General features: G+C 28.7%; 1 protein-coding gene across 2 annotated transcripts in view; it reads left to right on the top strand.

The window, feature by feature from the left end:
* Positions 1–453: 453 nt before the first annotated feature.
* LOC106468180 (transcription initiation factor TFIID subunit 6-like) overlaps positions 454–15,234 on the top strand; it is a 31,461-nt gene continuing 16,680 nt past the window's right edge. The window contains exons 1-6 of one of the 2 annotated variants that reach the window (XM_013928591.2): positions 454–551; positions 3,374–3,538; positions 7,142–7,228; positions 9,827–9,980; positions 11,003–11,059; positions 13,131–13,306. In XM_013928591.2, coding sequence (XP_013784045.1) covers positions 3,389–3,538; positions 7,142–7,228; positions 9,827–9,980; positions 11,003–11,059; positions 13,131–13,306 — 624 coding nt within the window. In that variant the 5' untranslated portion in view covers positions 454–551; positions 3,374–3,388. The other variant, XM_022396486.1, reaches the window with a different exon arrangement.

Below are 15,234 nucleotides of genomic sequence, written 5' to 3'. Positions count from 1 at the left end.
AGTTACGGAAAATTAATTAACACACGGAGACGTAACAATATTATTACGGATGTTTACTTGTATTCGTTTTTTCATTTTTCGAATGTCAAAGTCAAAGTTAACATTAATTGACTAAGTGAGTAACATAACGCCAGCGTGGCAGTTGAAACGGAAAACCGAAGTTAAATTTAAACTTAAAGGTACTATAAGAAACATCATTTTTGAACAGAAACAAGTATCAATAAAATTTACCTTCACTAAATGAAGTAAACCGAAACAATATTGCTTAAGATGCGTAATTTACGAGAAGGATAGAATCTGAATAACTTAAATAATTAAGTCATCACATACTGCCTCTTTAACAATATTTGATCGTTACATCGACGCTTAAATGTAACCGTATGAATTGACTCTAGTGTGATAGAGGGCGTTAAATTATTGAAGTTAGAATTTGGCTGGTTACGTCATGCGCATGAGCATTAGTGACAAAGGGATGGGATTGGGATAGGATAGGATTGAATATGGCGGAATAATGGAGTTTGTGAGCATTGGAACTTGGTTCGAAGTTTGAGGTATGGTTAACGTTAGGTTACGTGAACCTGATGAAGACAGACCCATGTTCTGTCGAAACGTGTAGTAGGTTTTTGTTCAAAAGAGTGTTTTAATGCTTGTAATTCGTTGTTGGTCAGTTCATTGTGAAAATATTACGTATCACCAAAAATTCAGAGAAATTATATGAATTATGACAAACTTTGAAAGAAGAAGAACACTTTTCAAAATAAAGTTGTTCATAATTCATGTAATTTGATTTAATCTGAATTTTTGGTGGTACGTATCATTTAGAAACAAGAACTTGAAAGTGTATATGCAGTTATACACATGTGTACTTTAAGTTTTAATTATGTTTATTTGCAATTAGCCAAATAATAAATATATTTATGTATTTAATTTTAAAGTTATTTGCATGTATATCAGTATATATAAGATTGTTGCTAAGTCGTTATTTTAAAATGGTTCCAATGTTGTTGAGTGTAACTATCACAGTATCAGTCAGTATCACTTAAACTGATAAAGCTTGAATATTTAAGTAATGGAATTAAACTTAAAAGATCACCATAATATTAGTAAATGTTTTGGTATGTAAAAGTATACAATTTTTTCAGTTAATGAAATATTGTTTTTCCTACTGAAATAAATAAGTCTAAATGATGATATTGATAAATAATGATAAAAAATTTCAATTACAAGCTAAACCATCACTCCTTTAATTGAGATTTAAAACTAAATATCCTAATTGGCTAAGAGACTTTACTAATTTAAACCTTCTTCAGATTCCACTTTCCTTATCATTTTGTTTCTCTGTGATTGTAATATTTTGCTTTTATATTTGTTATTATTGTGTTGTAATTCTTTAACCAGATCCAGTTTAATCAATATGTGTGAAACTTGTTTGAAGTATGTATTTGATAGTCTTCAAATTTACTTATATATGTACTAATGTTAGTAGAAGTAACTTAACATTATTTTTAAGTTGTTAGTAAAGCATATTATGTAGTACTAGTAGTATTTTATAATTTATGTAGATAGATTTTGGAAAGAAAGGCATAGAATATTAAGGAAAACAAGTTTCCATTTGGTCCTTCAAGACCGTCTTTGCATATCTCCCTCCTCCTTGAGAAAAACATTCATTCATTATTTTTTTCAGTAGTTCATCTATTACCATTTTAACACATTCATTGCCACTGGATGCACATGTGTATCTAAAGATATGTTATCCAGTGCTGTCAATGCATATGCAAGTCAATTAAAATGTCAAACATATGTATTTTATTGGAGTTGGCAGGAGTTAGAGGTCAGTTCTGTTGTCACAGCATTGACATGAGGGTCTCTTCTTACAGAAATTTTACTTGGTTGTAAATTTTTTTATTTTGTATGTATTTTCTGGTTGGCTATTACAAAATGGGTTAAAATAGTGCTCCTTTAAAGCCTATGCTAAGAAAGAAGAGTTCAAAGCCTCACAGAAACACCAATGGTGAAGAATTATTGGATTTATTAGATAGTTTGGGGAGTTTGTCTTTCTCAGACGTAAGAACGAGTATTTTCCAAGGGAAGAAAGTGACATTGATAATGAGGCATCAAATTTCTTCAATGTATTGAATGAATCATTAGTTGAAAATGAAGACACTGTACCTAATATTATTGCCTAGGCCTAGTGATTGCAGCAGGCCCACTGATGCTGGTATGGCTATGTGGAGTAACGATTTATCAACCACGTAAAAATTGCAATTTACTGGAATTCAAGGGTTAAAAGTTGACATTCAGTTGAGTTTTTTCTCTTTGTCTCAAATGAGTAGTTTTACAACCTTAGTTATTGAAACAAATACATATGGTAAGGAGTTATTTCTTCATGAGTTATATTCCAATGACTGTAACTTACCCTTCTTGTACATTCAACACATATCTAAAAACCATGACAATATAATAAAAATATTGATGATATTCATGTGAATTATGTGGCACTTATAAAAGACTTTTAGCTGCAGTGCCAATGATGCTCATGTGGATCATAGTACAGATTGTAGTTGAATAAGTATATATATCCATGAATACTCTATCTGATATTATTTCACATCAATAAAAAACAAACAAAAAAAAACAATGGCACTTGGCATGGGTATCGATCTACGAGGCAGCAGTGAATGTGTTAAGCTCTTGTAAGATGCAGCCCTCTACCATTGCCAATGTCATCTTATGCCATGAGCCAGTTTAGAAAAATAAATCAACCTTAACTGGAATTTACCCTTTCCAAAATCTTCAATTTGTGCCCTAGTGTTTTTATTTTGTAGTTTGAAGTAGGCCTTACTGCATACAAAAAAGCTTCTCAAAATTAAGAAGTAAAATGTTAATATTCTTTTTATTTGTTTGTGTAAGATGATAAGCACAGATATTTTGATATATAAAATAGCTGCATGCTTTCTTTAACTGTAGTGTCACTTTTATTGGCTTGTCTGCAGTTCTTGCGGTAACTTAATTGTGCTAGTTTTGGATTGATAAGAATGACCCATTCAGCAGTTAAATTGTAAAGTTTAAAGGATACTATTTTCAGAGTAGGAATAAATATTTTATAATAGCTTGGGGGCTGGTTTACTCATTTTTTTCTGAAAAAGGAGTACATTTGCATCTAAATAATAATTTTTGTTTTAACACTTGTTGAATGAATTTAATTTCTCTAGTTACATGTATATGTTTCTCAAAATTGGTTAATTTCTAATGTCACAATAATAACTCAAATTGACAAAAAAAAGGAGGAAATTAAATATGAGTACTATTTCAGTTTTTGATTGGAAGTGAAGATGCAATATGGTTTTACTGAGGATTTTATTTTTTTTATCAGTACCTGCTGGTTACAATGTCATCAAGGGAAGGAAGAATTGGAAGTAATTTGTCTCCAGAATCCATTAAAGTAACAGCAGAATCTGTTGGAATATCTAATCTTCCAGATGAATCGGCCAAAGAACTGGCAGAAGACATCAGCTATCGGTTGAAAATTATTATTCAGGTCAGAGATTAAAAAGTTTGGTTATTCAGATGTGTATAATATGAACAGTGTAATATCCTAAATTTTACTACAAGTTTTTCTTATTAGGATATAAGAATTAGAGGAGCTAACTTCTTATGACTTGATAAGCTTTTATTATTTTTGTGGATAGTGCCAACAGATGTGTCATATTGTGAAAAATCTAGTTTTGGTTTCCTTTATCTTTATAAAGTTTATATTCTGTTGAAAAAAATACCTCATTTGTTTTGTAGCTCCAGAATGCTTAGAATGATATTAATACATTGTTTTTCCTTGGTTCTGCAATTTAAGGGACCCGTATCATCTTGTATCAAAATAAATGGGGGAAAATGAAAATTTTGAGGGACGAAACCCTTAAGACATAAAGTATTTCGTATTGAAAAATATTTCTAAGGATGAACAATTATACTCAGTTGATGGAATAAAATTGTGTTAGCACTGTTTTGTTAGTTACTTCCACATTAAACAAGTTATTGTTACAATTGTACAGTTTTCAAAACAAAATCTTAAGTAATCTCTGTGGATTTGGTACACTAGACATACGTGCTCAACCCAGAGGTGGACAATTAAATAAATTTTATAATTGGTTAATTGTCAAACTAATTAACTCTCTCTGGACGGGTCACATGTCAAAGGCCATATCATTACATTTGTTGACTCACATTCAAAATTTTATTGAACTACTACTTTATGAATTTATGTCAATAAGTCTGGTATCAAACTGTAGATTATAATTAAAATTTTAGTATTATACATTATTTAATTTCTTAATTTAAAAAAACACGGATAAACATTGATTTTGTGTGTGTCACGTGTTATGTTAATTGCAGCACTGGTTAAAATTAGATGTTTGTGATGTCAAAATACTATAGTTTTGTATGAATTAGGAATTCAAATTACTAATATTGACAATCTAGAATATAAAATAAGAACCTTTATCTTTTCTCTTTGCCGAAATATTACTCATGTACTGAGTCAAACATAGTGGCCCCGCTCACCTCTTTCCATTTTGTAAATGGTCCCTTATGTACACTTACTTCAATATATGATGTGAATAACCAATTGTAACTTCGGTGTTGTTAGCCAGGCATGGCTGAAAGGTCAATATGATAAATGTATAATGTTATGAGATTTAACCTATTTAGTCTACATATTTATGTTTTTGTATTATAATTTGTGTTCATTCTGGAATGAAAGAGGCAAAATTTATATTTATTTCCTAATTATTTATGTTGGTAACGAGATTGGTCAAATCTACCAACCCCGTACAGAGATTCGTTAGTGAAAATAAAATATAAAGTTTTTTTCTTAAGAAACATTTGATAACTATCTGGACATTATAATAATTTCACATATGAAATTTGAAAATTTTCTAATGCATAATAAGTATTTTTAATCTTAAACTGAAAATTACTTTGCATATTGAATAGGCAACATGTGAAAAAAAAAAAGGTATGAAAAAAACATTGATTAACAAACCTTAAGACTTAATAAATAAATTTGATATTTTGCATTTGAAAGCATTGTAATGTTTATTGATACTCTGCCAAATTTTGTTAACATTCTCATACTAATTTAAAAGTTATAGCATGAAAACTATAAGAAGCACAAAATGGTTACAAGGGCAGTCTTGCAAGAATTAATTAATTATTTTCATTTGAGACTTGAAAGAATCAAAAATAAACACTAATTTCAGTCTGATGATTTTCATGAGTTGTGACTAATTGACTAAGTTGAACAACCTTGATTGAATCAAAAATTATAATGAAAAATCATAAAAGAAATGTTTGATTAGTTTATTATTTTCTTGACATAAAATGGTTTAATTGATTTTTGATTAATCAGTGATTTTTCATGACACTAATAGGTGTAATTGATACTCATAGGTAATTGAGTTAATCATCCAGCTCTATCATACAATGTTGCATGTAGATTCTTTATGATACTACCCTGAAAAGTGAATTAATTTGTTTTTGTTTAAAGTAATGCCAATAAACTGATTGAGAGAAACAACACCAAAGAACCAATCTAAGTTTCAAATGGACAGCATTTGTAGATTTCTACTACAGGCAGTTGCTGTCCATTTGAAACTTAGATTCATTATGAATACTCTGCCTGAACAACACCGAAGAACATTTTTGATTACTTCACAATAACAAAGGCTTAGATTGTTAAACAGTGCACCAAGGATAATGTTATTTCCTCACTGTCCTCTCATTTTTAATTTTGTGTTTGCTAAGGAACATGGTTTAATGTCTCTTCAAAAAAGAAAAAGATCCAGTTTGATTAATGTTAATTTAAGGATAAAACACAAATCATTGGAAAAATAATATTTTAAGCACTCAATTGACTGGGTACACATCTTTTTTATGGTTGTATACATTGTTTTTTTTGTATTTCTATAAAAAATACAAAAACTAGTTTGTTTAAAGAATCACCAGGTGATCATTATTAAACAGCACAAAAAATTGCCAAAAGTAAACCATTCTCCAAAACTAAAGCTACAAGCTTCAAATTTTGTTACTTCTAAGTCTAATAAAGATAACCCCACAATTATAAATAATTTTTTGATTTGTAGTTAAAAATTTGTAAATTAAACATGCTAAACTATGAAATTAACTCTTTCATGTGTAAAGGGGTGCAGTTTGCATCAAGAGTAAAATTTCCACCATTGAATTAAAAAATTATAGAAAATAGACTTGTAAATGTTCCTCCACACATTGGAGGAAAAAAACTTCAGTTTTAATTTACTTAATAAAAATGTTGTATTTATTTAGTTTTTTAGAAAATAGCGCTAATTTGAACATTTATTTTAAGTATAGGTTTATCAGTTTTAGCCAATCACTGTTTCACAACCCTTGTTGTTATGATTTGATGTCACTACCTATATATCAGTTTGAGAAGTCATAGGCTAGTGATTTAAACACCTAGTGAAAGCTCTCTGTTCTTTTCAACTGTGTGAATAAATATGGCTTACAGTTCAGCAAAAACTGGAACAGAAATCAGAACAGAGCCTAAGTAACTGCTTGAATGGACAAAGAAAACACTGAAGAGAAATGTAAAAAATAAAATGTAAATTAATATAAGATAGGTTAAAAACATAGTATGTATATTATATGAAAACTTCTGGTTAACAGTATAAAAAGTTGGGTTTTTATAATTTTGTAAAATAGATATTTTTGTTGTACACCAGTGATCATAAACACATTGAAACTGTATGAAGTTTCTCAAATATAGTTAAAGTTATTGTTTTATAAAATGTAAACTTTATAGGAAATTTCTTTGAGAATGTAGGAAGACATAACAATCATTAATTGGAATCTACAACAAAAGTATTTTAATTGTTTTTTAAAAAAAGACATATTACATATTTGAATTTTCAAAGCTTAAAGTGCATACAAAAATCATTTCAGTACAAAGTTCAGTTCAAGTTTCAAGCTATTTTGTTGAATAGTTTTTTTTCAATGTAATAAATTAGGTATATTAAATGATTTGACCACCCATGAATTTAATAGTTAATCATTTAGATTTCAATGTATATGCAATGCTTTTTGTGTTCAGTGAAGAATTATGTTTTTACAATAGGATGCTCAAAAGTTTATGGGCCATGCTAGAAGAGCAAAGCTAACAACAGGAGACATTAATATGGCATTGAAAGTAAAAAATGTTGAAGTAAGTTATTTTATGTATACACATTATTTTTAAGTTACTGTGAACATCTATGTGCAAATAGGATGCAAATTTTGTTGTCTGAGTTTTTATACTATGTAAAGCATATGATAAAGTAGCAGGGCTATATTAGTATTTTCAGAACTACTGAAATGAAGTATGAACTGTTTGAATATTTAATCTGTGTTCTGACTTTCATAAAAATGATTTAAAATTGTATTAGAATTAAATGGACATTTTGTTTTAAAGACTAATTTATAGTGTTAGTGTATTTGAGAAGTGTCACAGGGTAATAAAACAAGTAATGGAAAATTGTACATTAACTCTCCAGTTAACCCTTTCTTTATGGGTAGGTTAAAATGTGTATATCATAACCTTTTGCAGAGTTACATTCAAAATATAATTAAAGTATGTTATTTTCAACGTATGTGGATAAACTTAGCTTCAAAACATAGTTAATAAACCAAATTTTCATATTATGTAAGTTGTTTTAATTTTTTAATTTTAAAAGGAAGTATTTAAATAAATCCTCAATGTCCCCTTGTATGAGAATGGTAACATTTGTTCTTTAGATCTTGTCCATTCTTTAATTTATTTACCACCTCTCTTTGAAGTATGGAGTTTAATATATATTACTCATTATAATATAGATATTATGAAGGCAATGTCTAATTTTTATAGCCTTCAATCTTTGTTTGCAGAGACATAAACTAGAAAGTCAAACCCACTTGCCATGCCAACCTGTCACATCCTCTCTTTCACAAATTGCCAGTAATTCTTTCTGGCATTTTACATTATATCATTTACAACCAATAGAAAAGCAAAGTTTTAATTTATCAAATGACCTATTGTACTATGTTGTTTTCAGTATAGAGTATTGTCTATTTCATCTTCAGTTTGAAAGATTCTCTTGCAGTATTCGGATGAAGAAGATTAGGGAAATATCTTAAGACTCTAATGCTACAGTTAGAAAGCCAGTTAAATTGTAATACTTAAAGAACATTGTTTACTTTGTATGTGTTATTATTTTGTGTTCTTAGGTGCATTATTTAAGTACCAACAGTATAAAAAAAAAGTAGGCTTAAATGTCATCAGCAAGTAACAACAAAAAACAAGAGGTCAAAGGTAAGTACTATATTTCTTGTTTTTCATTTATATATTTTACATATTGTTATACAGTAACTAAAATGTAAAAATTAGAAACTTAGTAGGTTAGATTAGGTAAGATAATGAAAAAATAAATAAAACATTCTCCACAAGGTAGCTCATGCGTTACATCATTCAATGTAGTAACTTGAGCTATGTGTCACTGTGTGATTTACAATTTGTGTGGCAGGATTATTAGTTAGACACAGTTCAAAGGGCAATAAAACAATAAAATTAAGTATGAGTAGATAGATATATACTGTTATGAGCCTTAAGCTATTTAGAATAAACATATGTAGGTTCCTGTTACAATCTACAGTGATTCTAGAAACTAAAGAAGAGTCATTTAAATTTCTTTTGAATTTTTTATGGTGGCTACAAGGTTGGTTAATCAATTGAGTTCATTTAGAGATAGGGCAGATAAAATAACAGATAAGATATAAAGTTTTACTGCAAAAAAAAACGTTTGATATTTATTTAGGATGTATTAGAGGTTACACAAGTGAAAGTTGAAAATTTCAGATTAAGGAAAGTATTTCTAATCTGAACAAGAAAATCACTTTGCACAGGATCATTCAATACTCTGATTCCATATATTCACAGACAAATTTTTATTAAAAATACTTAATTAAAAAATCAGATTTTTTTTTCTACAGAAGACTTGTAATGTTTACTAAAAGCTTGCCAAATTTTATGAAGATGCATCCACCATACTAAAAGTTATAGTATGGAAACTGGTGGTTACTTTGAGGTTAAAAGATTGATGTAATCCACTGACCCCGTATGAAAATAGTTAATAAGTTAGTGAGAAGAATATGTTACTTGTACTCAGTGCCTTTTAAATTTTAACAAAGACAGATCTTATTGATATTTTTTGTCTTAAAAGACTGTCATCTAAATTATGATGCAACATTTTATTCACTTGGTATACATTACTTCACTTTTGCTTTGTTTATGTTAGAATTTGACATTTAAACTGCTGTGAGTGGAAAAGTTTCAAAGATTAAAAATAAACAACACATTCCTGGAGTATTTCAAAACAGACTATTGCCTGTTTATTTTAACTTTGGTTGTTTGGATGTTTTTAAAAACAAAGCTAAACCATCATATTTTGTGTTAAGAAGGTAAGTGGCATTGGAAAATTTTATGGAGAAAAAGGCAAGACTGAAGCTTTAACTCATGACTTCACTCTGCTTTCTTTGAGGATATTAATTGGTAATAGCCAAATGATTGGAAGCACAGAGTATAAGGTCTGCTTATGAATATTTAATAGAAGCAATGCATCATGTCAAGTTTGAGACTGTTCCATCATTAATACAATAAATTTTCTGAACAGACCTTTTTTTTTAAGGATTCTATTTTTGGATTGGATTAAAACGTTGAAAAGCATGGTGCTGTTATGTAATTTGTACTAAATGTTTTGTTAATTTTTTTTTGTGAATCTCTCACACATAGCCACTATATGGTTTTTCTGCTCCGGAATTTATACCATTCCGATTTGCAAGTGGAGGGGGAAGAGAATTACATTTTACTGAAGAAAAGGAATTAGAACTGAATGATATTATCAGAGGACAAACACAGAAATTACCATTAGATGTAACACTAAAAGGTAGGTACACTTATTTAATATTATGTATGAAAATTAATGTTTTAACTTCATAGCTATAGAAAAAAAATGTTTATCAAAAATCAAATTTTAAGTTAAGCATATTCACAGCTGAATAATTTTTAACACTTGATACCCTGATCAAATTAAGCTGCTTCCAGAAAAATGGCTTGTATAAAAATAAAACAATTTACAACTATGAATGTGACTAATCTCAGTTTTCACTGTTATAGAGCTGTATGAATATGTATTTATGAATGGTTTTAGTGTACTTCTAACTTTTATTGGAAGATTTTATAATCTAGTTAGTTGGATCTCAATATTACATGATAAAATTTGTTTACTGTAGTTTAAGTGCTACATTATTATGAGATATGCTGTTGTTCTTAATACAAAAACAATTTGAGTAATAAAACTGAAATTAAACCAGATTAATTGTTTTAAGTGTTATTCATTTAATTACATTGAGAATATTACAGAAATATGGTAATTTATAAAATGAATATTTAGGCTAATGAATTTTAGCACCTGTGTATCAAGTTTGTAAAAACTTGATTTTCATGCTAGAATCTTTTTTACAAATGAAATTTATAAAAATATTTATATGTACACACATTTTTTTTTACATGTTGTGACATCTCCGTCTATGTAAGAAAACTTCATAAACTAATTGTTATATTTTATGTTCACAAAATAATAGCATATACTTTTAAAAGCAAATAAAAATATGACCACACTGGCAGTTTAAAGCATAACTTTTCATATTTAATGAACACCTGTATTCATCATGTCTTCACAAGAAAATGACTTAATTTATTTAATATGATACTTTCATAAAACATAAATTACTAATATAATTAGATCATAATTAATTTCACCTTACGTCTTAATGTTTGTCCTGAGACCATGGATTCAAACATTAGATTTTTTTTAAATAATTTTTTGGAGTATTGGTTGGTATTAATACATATAAGCATTAAATGACCTACAGTTATTAAATTGCACAAACTATTTAATTTTTACAGCTCATTGGCTAAGTATAGAAGGTGTTCAACCAACAATTCCTGAAAATCCTCCTCCAGGTCAGTATTTCATCTTAGAATATTGACTACTGTAACTTGTTTTACATTAGCTAAGTTTAACATATATAATTCATATTAGTGTATAAATCATGTTCACCTTTTTCAGGAGTTCTACTGTTGAAAAACTAATTTCAGAAATCTGCTTAGTATTTTAAAAGTTTTTTTTGTCACAAATAAATGAATGAAAATTTACAACTGTGAGCTTCAAGTATCATTCATCAACCCGTTTGCTAAGGGTCACAGGTGAAAGTCCGTGTCGTCCTGTTTGTTGACTCACATTCAGAATTTTATAAAACTACTATTTTATGAATTTATGACAATAACTTTCATATCAAACTGTACATTATAATTAAAATTTTAAAAGTATATATTAAAAACACAGATATTTAAACATTAAATATATATAAATGTATAATGTTATGAGATTTAAGCTATTTCTTCTAAACATTTATGTTTTTGTGTCATAATTTGGGTTCATTCTAGAATAAAAGAGGCATAATTTGTACTTATTTCTTTTTTTGTTTTTGTGATGGTGGTTGCGAGATCGGTCAAATCTACCGAACCCGTACAGAGATTAATTACTGAGAATAACAGATCAAAATATAGAAAAAAATTTTAAGAAACATTTGATAACCATATGGATGTTGTAAAGATTTTGCATGTGAAATTTCAAAATTTTCTGATACGCAAAAGTATTTTTAATCTTAAAATAAAAATTACTTTGCATGATAGACAGACAAGATGTGAAAAAAAGGGATGAGAGAAACATTGCTTTAAAAACCTTAAGACTTAATAAAAAAAATTAGATATTTTGCGTATGAAAGCATTGTAATATTTACTGATAAACTGCCAAATTTTTTTAACATTCGCTCACTAATTTGAAAGTTATAGCATGAAAACTATAACAAGCACAAAATGGTTACGAGGTTGGTCCTAAGGACCGAGCCCAGGTTGAAAGAGTTAATATCAAAAAATAAAATTGTTAATCTTGTTAGCTCTTGTGCCAAGATAAGCTAGATTAACAAATCAGTTCAGTTTTAGTTCACATATCTTAATCTTTTGTCCAAGCAGTTAAAATGTATTTCAAAATAGGTAAAAATAAAATGGAAATGTATCAGAATTATAATTATTTGCTGATATATAACTTATAAAAACCAGAATTTTGAAACAGTTGAAGTGCTCAGGTGAAGAAGTTGCTTTGCTCAGAAGTGATTGAATAGTGGTTTTGTTAACAATTTATTGGATTATACTATTTGAATTTATATACTATTGGAAATAACTTATAATGTAAAGATGACAAGTTAGTTCTAGCTTTTGTAACTGTGAAAACATTTTATAACAATTTTTAATTTTTGATGAAAGCAACATACCTGGCTAGATTAGAACAAAAAGATTGACGCAGTGAAAATTACTATAGCTAATTTGATAGACTATTTCAACTAGGAGTATTCAGTGTGATAAAAGAAGTGCTTCAAATGATTAGAATGGTTTGATTCATTAGTTGGAATAAGTATTTATGTTTTATGATTGTGTACAAAATTGCACTGTTTGTTGTCATAAAACTAGTTAGAACATACTGTATTCACAAGTACATAAGTATTTGATCAATATTGATTAATGATTTGGGTTAAATTTTCAGTTTTCAATGATTAAATGTGTTCACTAAAATGTTCAATGAAATATGTTTATGTTACCAGAGAAAATGTTATTACTTGTGCTCTGTTCTCATACTTTGAGTTCCTGTATTAATAGTGAAAAAATATAAGTAGATTTCACAGCAATAGTTATTGCACATTAGTTAAGAAATCATTAACCCTTTCTGAAAGAGTGAGCACCTTTCATGTGCACTCTTGCACATCAAAATTTAAGTAAAAATTATAATAATTCTATCTTTCAACAATTTTGAAATTAAAAATGTTTTAGAATTGGTATTTTATCATTTTAAATGTTTTAATATTTAGTATAATTTACAAAGAAAAATCTAAAATTGTTGAAACCTAATTTTTGCACAGCTCTGTGGATTCTTTGCTGTAAACAATGTAGTTGAACAAAACTTTATTACTCTATGTAGTGTCCAAAGAACAACAGAAAGCAGAAAGTATAGATCCAGCAGTAAAGGTGAACAAACCTGGAAGCAGTGGATTGACCCCTGCTACAGGAAAACCTGCTGGAAGTGGAAAGAAAGATAGAGCCAGACATGTGGAAGTGGTCAGGGTTAAACAGTTAGCTACACATGAACTCTCTGTGGTAAGAATAATATTGGATTTAACATTATGAATGACTCTGATGTATTGTCAGGTCTGAACCTTATCTCAGATAAAAGGATACCCTATTCACCAACATTTTGAAAAAATATACATAATGGGAACAGGCCCAGTACTTAAAGCCACCTTATACACCATGATAAAAGTTAACATTAAGTTAAACTGGTATGTTTACATTCTAAGAACTTGTATGCAACTGTGAAAAATATATAAATTGTTGAGTTGTTTTCTATGCATATTTTGTTTATGAGAATTAACATTGAGAGATTTTCTGTGTTGTCGAAAAAGCTCACTTCTAGGCTTTCAATTCTTATTTATTACTGTACGTCTGAAAGTTTTTACTGTAAATTGATTTATAGTAACTTTTTTTTGAGTACCATCAGTTCGTAAAATTAGAAACTCAAATTAAAAATACCACCATTAACATTTTATGAAAGTAGCCCCAGTTGAACTGAGACTCTGAGCAAATAAATGTAATTCTGAAACCAATAATCACATTTCATACTATGTTCTCTGGTTCAGTAATACTGTGTCAGAAAATTAATATTATACTTTAAATAGCATTACTCACCAGTGCATGAGTGCTGTACAGGGCCACATATCTGTATCATTACTATTGTTGTAAACTGCTTCAGTAATGTCATTTAATTTAATTCATCACTTTATCAATTCCTAGTACTGAAATTAAATTAAATTAACCCTTTAACTGCACAGTTTAGATATATCTGAATAAATAAATAAATATATATATATACCCACTGACTGCAAAATTAGGATTTACCCCCACAGCTACCAAAAAGTTTCTCTCTATTGCGACATGCAGGAATATCCCCCTGTACTCAAAACAATTGCCTAACCTGTGTGCATGCTGCCATCTGTGTTCTACACCGTGAATGTTCATATGCCTCATTACAAAATTGCCAACTTTGCAGGAACACTTATAAAAACTATATAAAGACAGCTTCTTTATATCTTGGATATTATCTAAATAATTTGTTTTATATTTTGTAATAATTTTGGCCTCTTATTGTCTTAGTTTTGCCTATATTTATACCATTTACTGGAGAACACTTTTCATCTAATTTTCCTCAATTGTTTGTTTAAAAATCATTATTTTTCACTATCCAGTATGATTTTCAAGAAATATTACTGTTAGATACAGAAAATACAGCTTCTTTCAGTATTGAAATAGTAACACAAAGGTTTAAATTCATACTTTTATTTTTTGGTGGATAATTGACACTTTTGGGGATTAGCCTGAAAATTAATTGCACAGTGAAAGGGTTAATGTATTGCAATTTGTTGGCTGGGCTGTTCTTAATCAGTGATTGTTGTTGCTACATTGCACATGAAATTGCTACCAACTTGAAGCAGAAGCTCAGTCAATAGATAGTGTATTTTCAAAATTGAAGCAGCACTACAATTACTAAAGCATGTATTTTGACAGATTGTTTTTTTTTCTGCAATACTGAGAGGTTTCTGTTATGTGAAATGCTGGTAACATTGGGGTGGATTAATTTCTGTTGGTTTATTATAGTGTATTTGGACTGAAACATTGAATTCCTGGCTTTAGTCCATTTGTTATATCTATGTAATTATCTCCTGCAAAGCCCAGGATATTTGTGAAGTGCTGGTTACAGAGGGATGGATTAATCTGCTTAGTTTTCAAACAGTACTGTTATACGTTGTCTTGTAGTTCATTTAACATTTCTAGTTCATCTTTACAAAGCAGCAAACTAATAAAGTGTATAAACCACTACTGCAGACAGGTGCAAGTTCTGACTTTAATATTTACATTTGAGATGCACAGTATTAGTGATTTTTGGAGTGTTAGTCTTAAACTGTTTTCCTTTTATTAATTTATTTATTCATTTTTGTTTTTAACTTTTGTTTTTCATTTAATTGAATTTC

This window comes from Limulus polyphemus, unplaced genomic scaffold (genome assembly GCF_000517525.1).
Source record: "Limulus polyphemus unplaced genomic scaffold, Limulus_polyphemus-2.1.2 Scaffold2904, whole genome shotgun sequence".
NCBI classification, from domain to species: Eukaryota; Metazoa; Arthropoda; class Merostomata; order Xiphosura; family Limulidae; genus Limulus; species Limulus polyphemus.
This window is presented reverse-complemented; position numbering and strand designations above follow the sequence as displayed.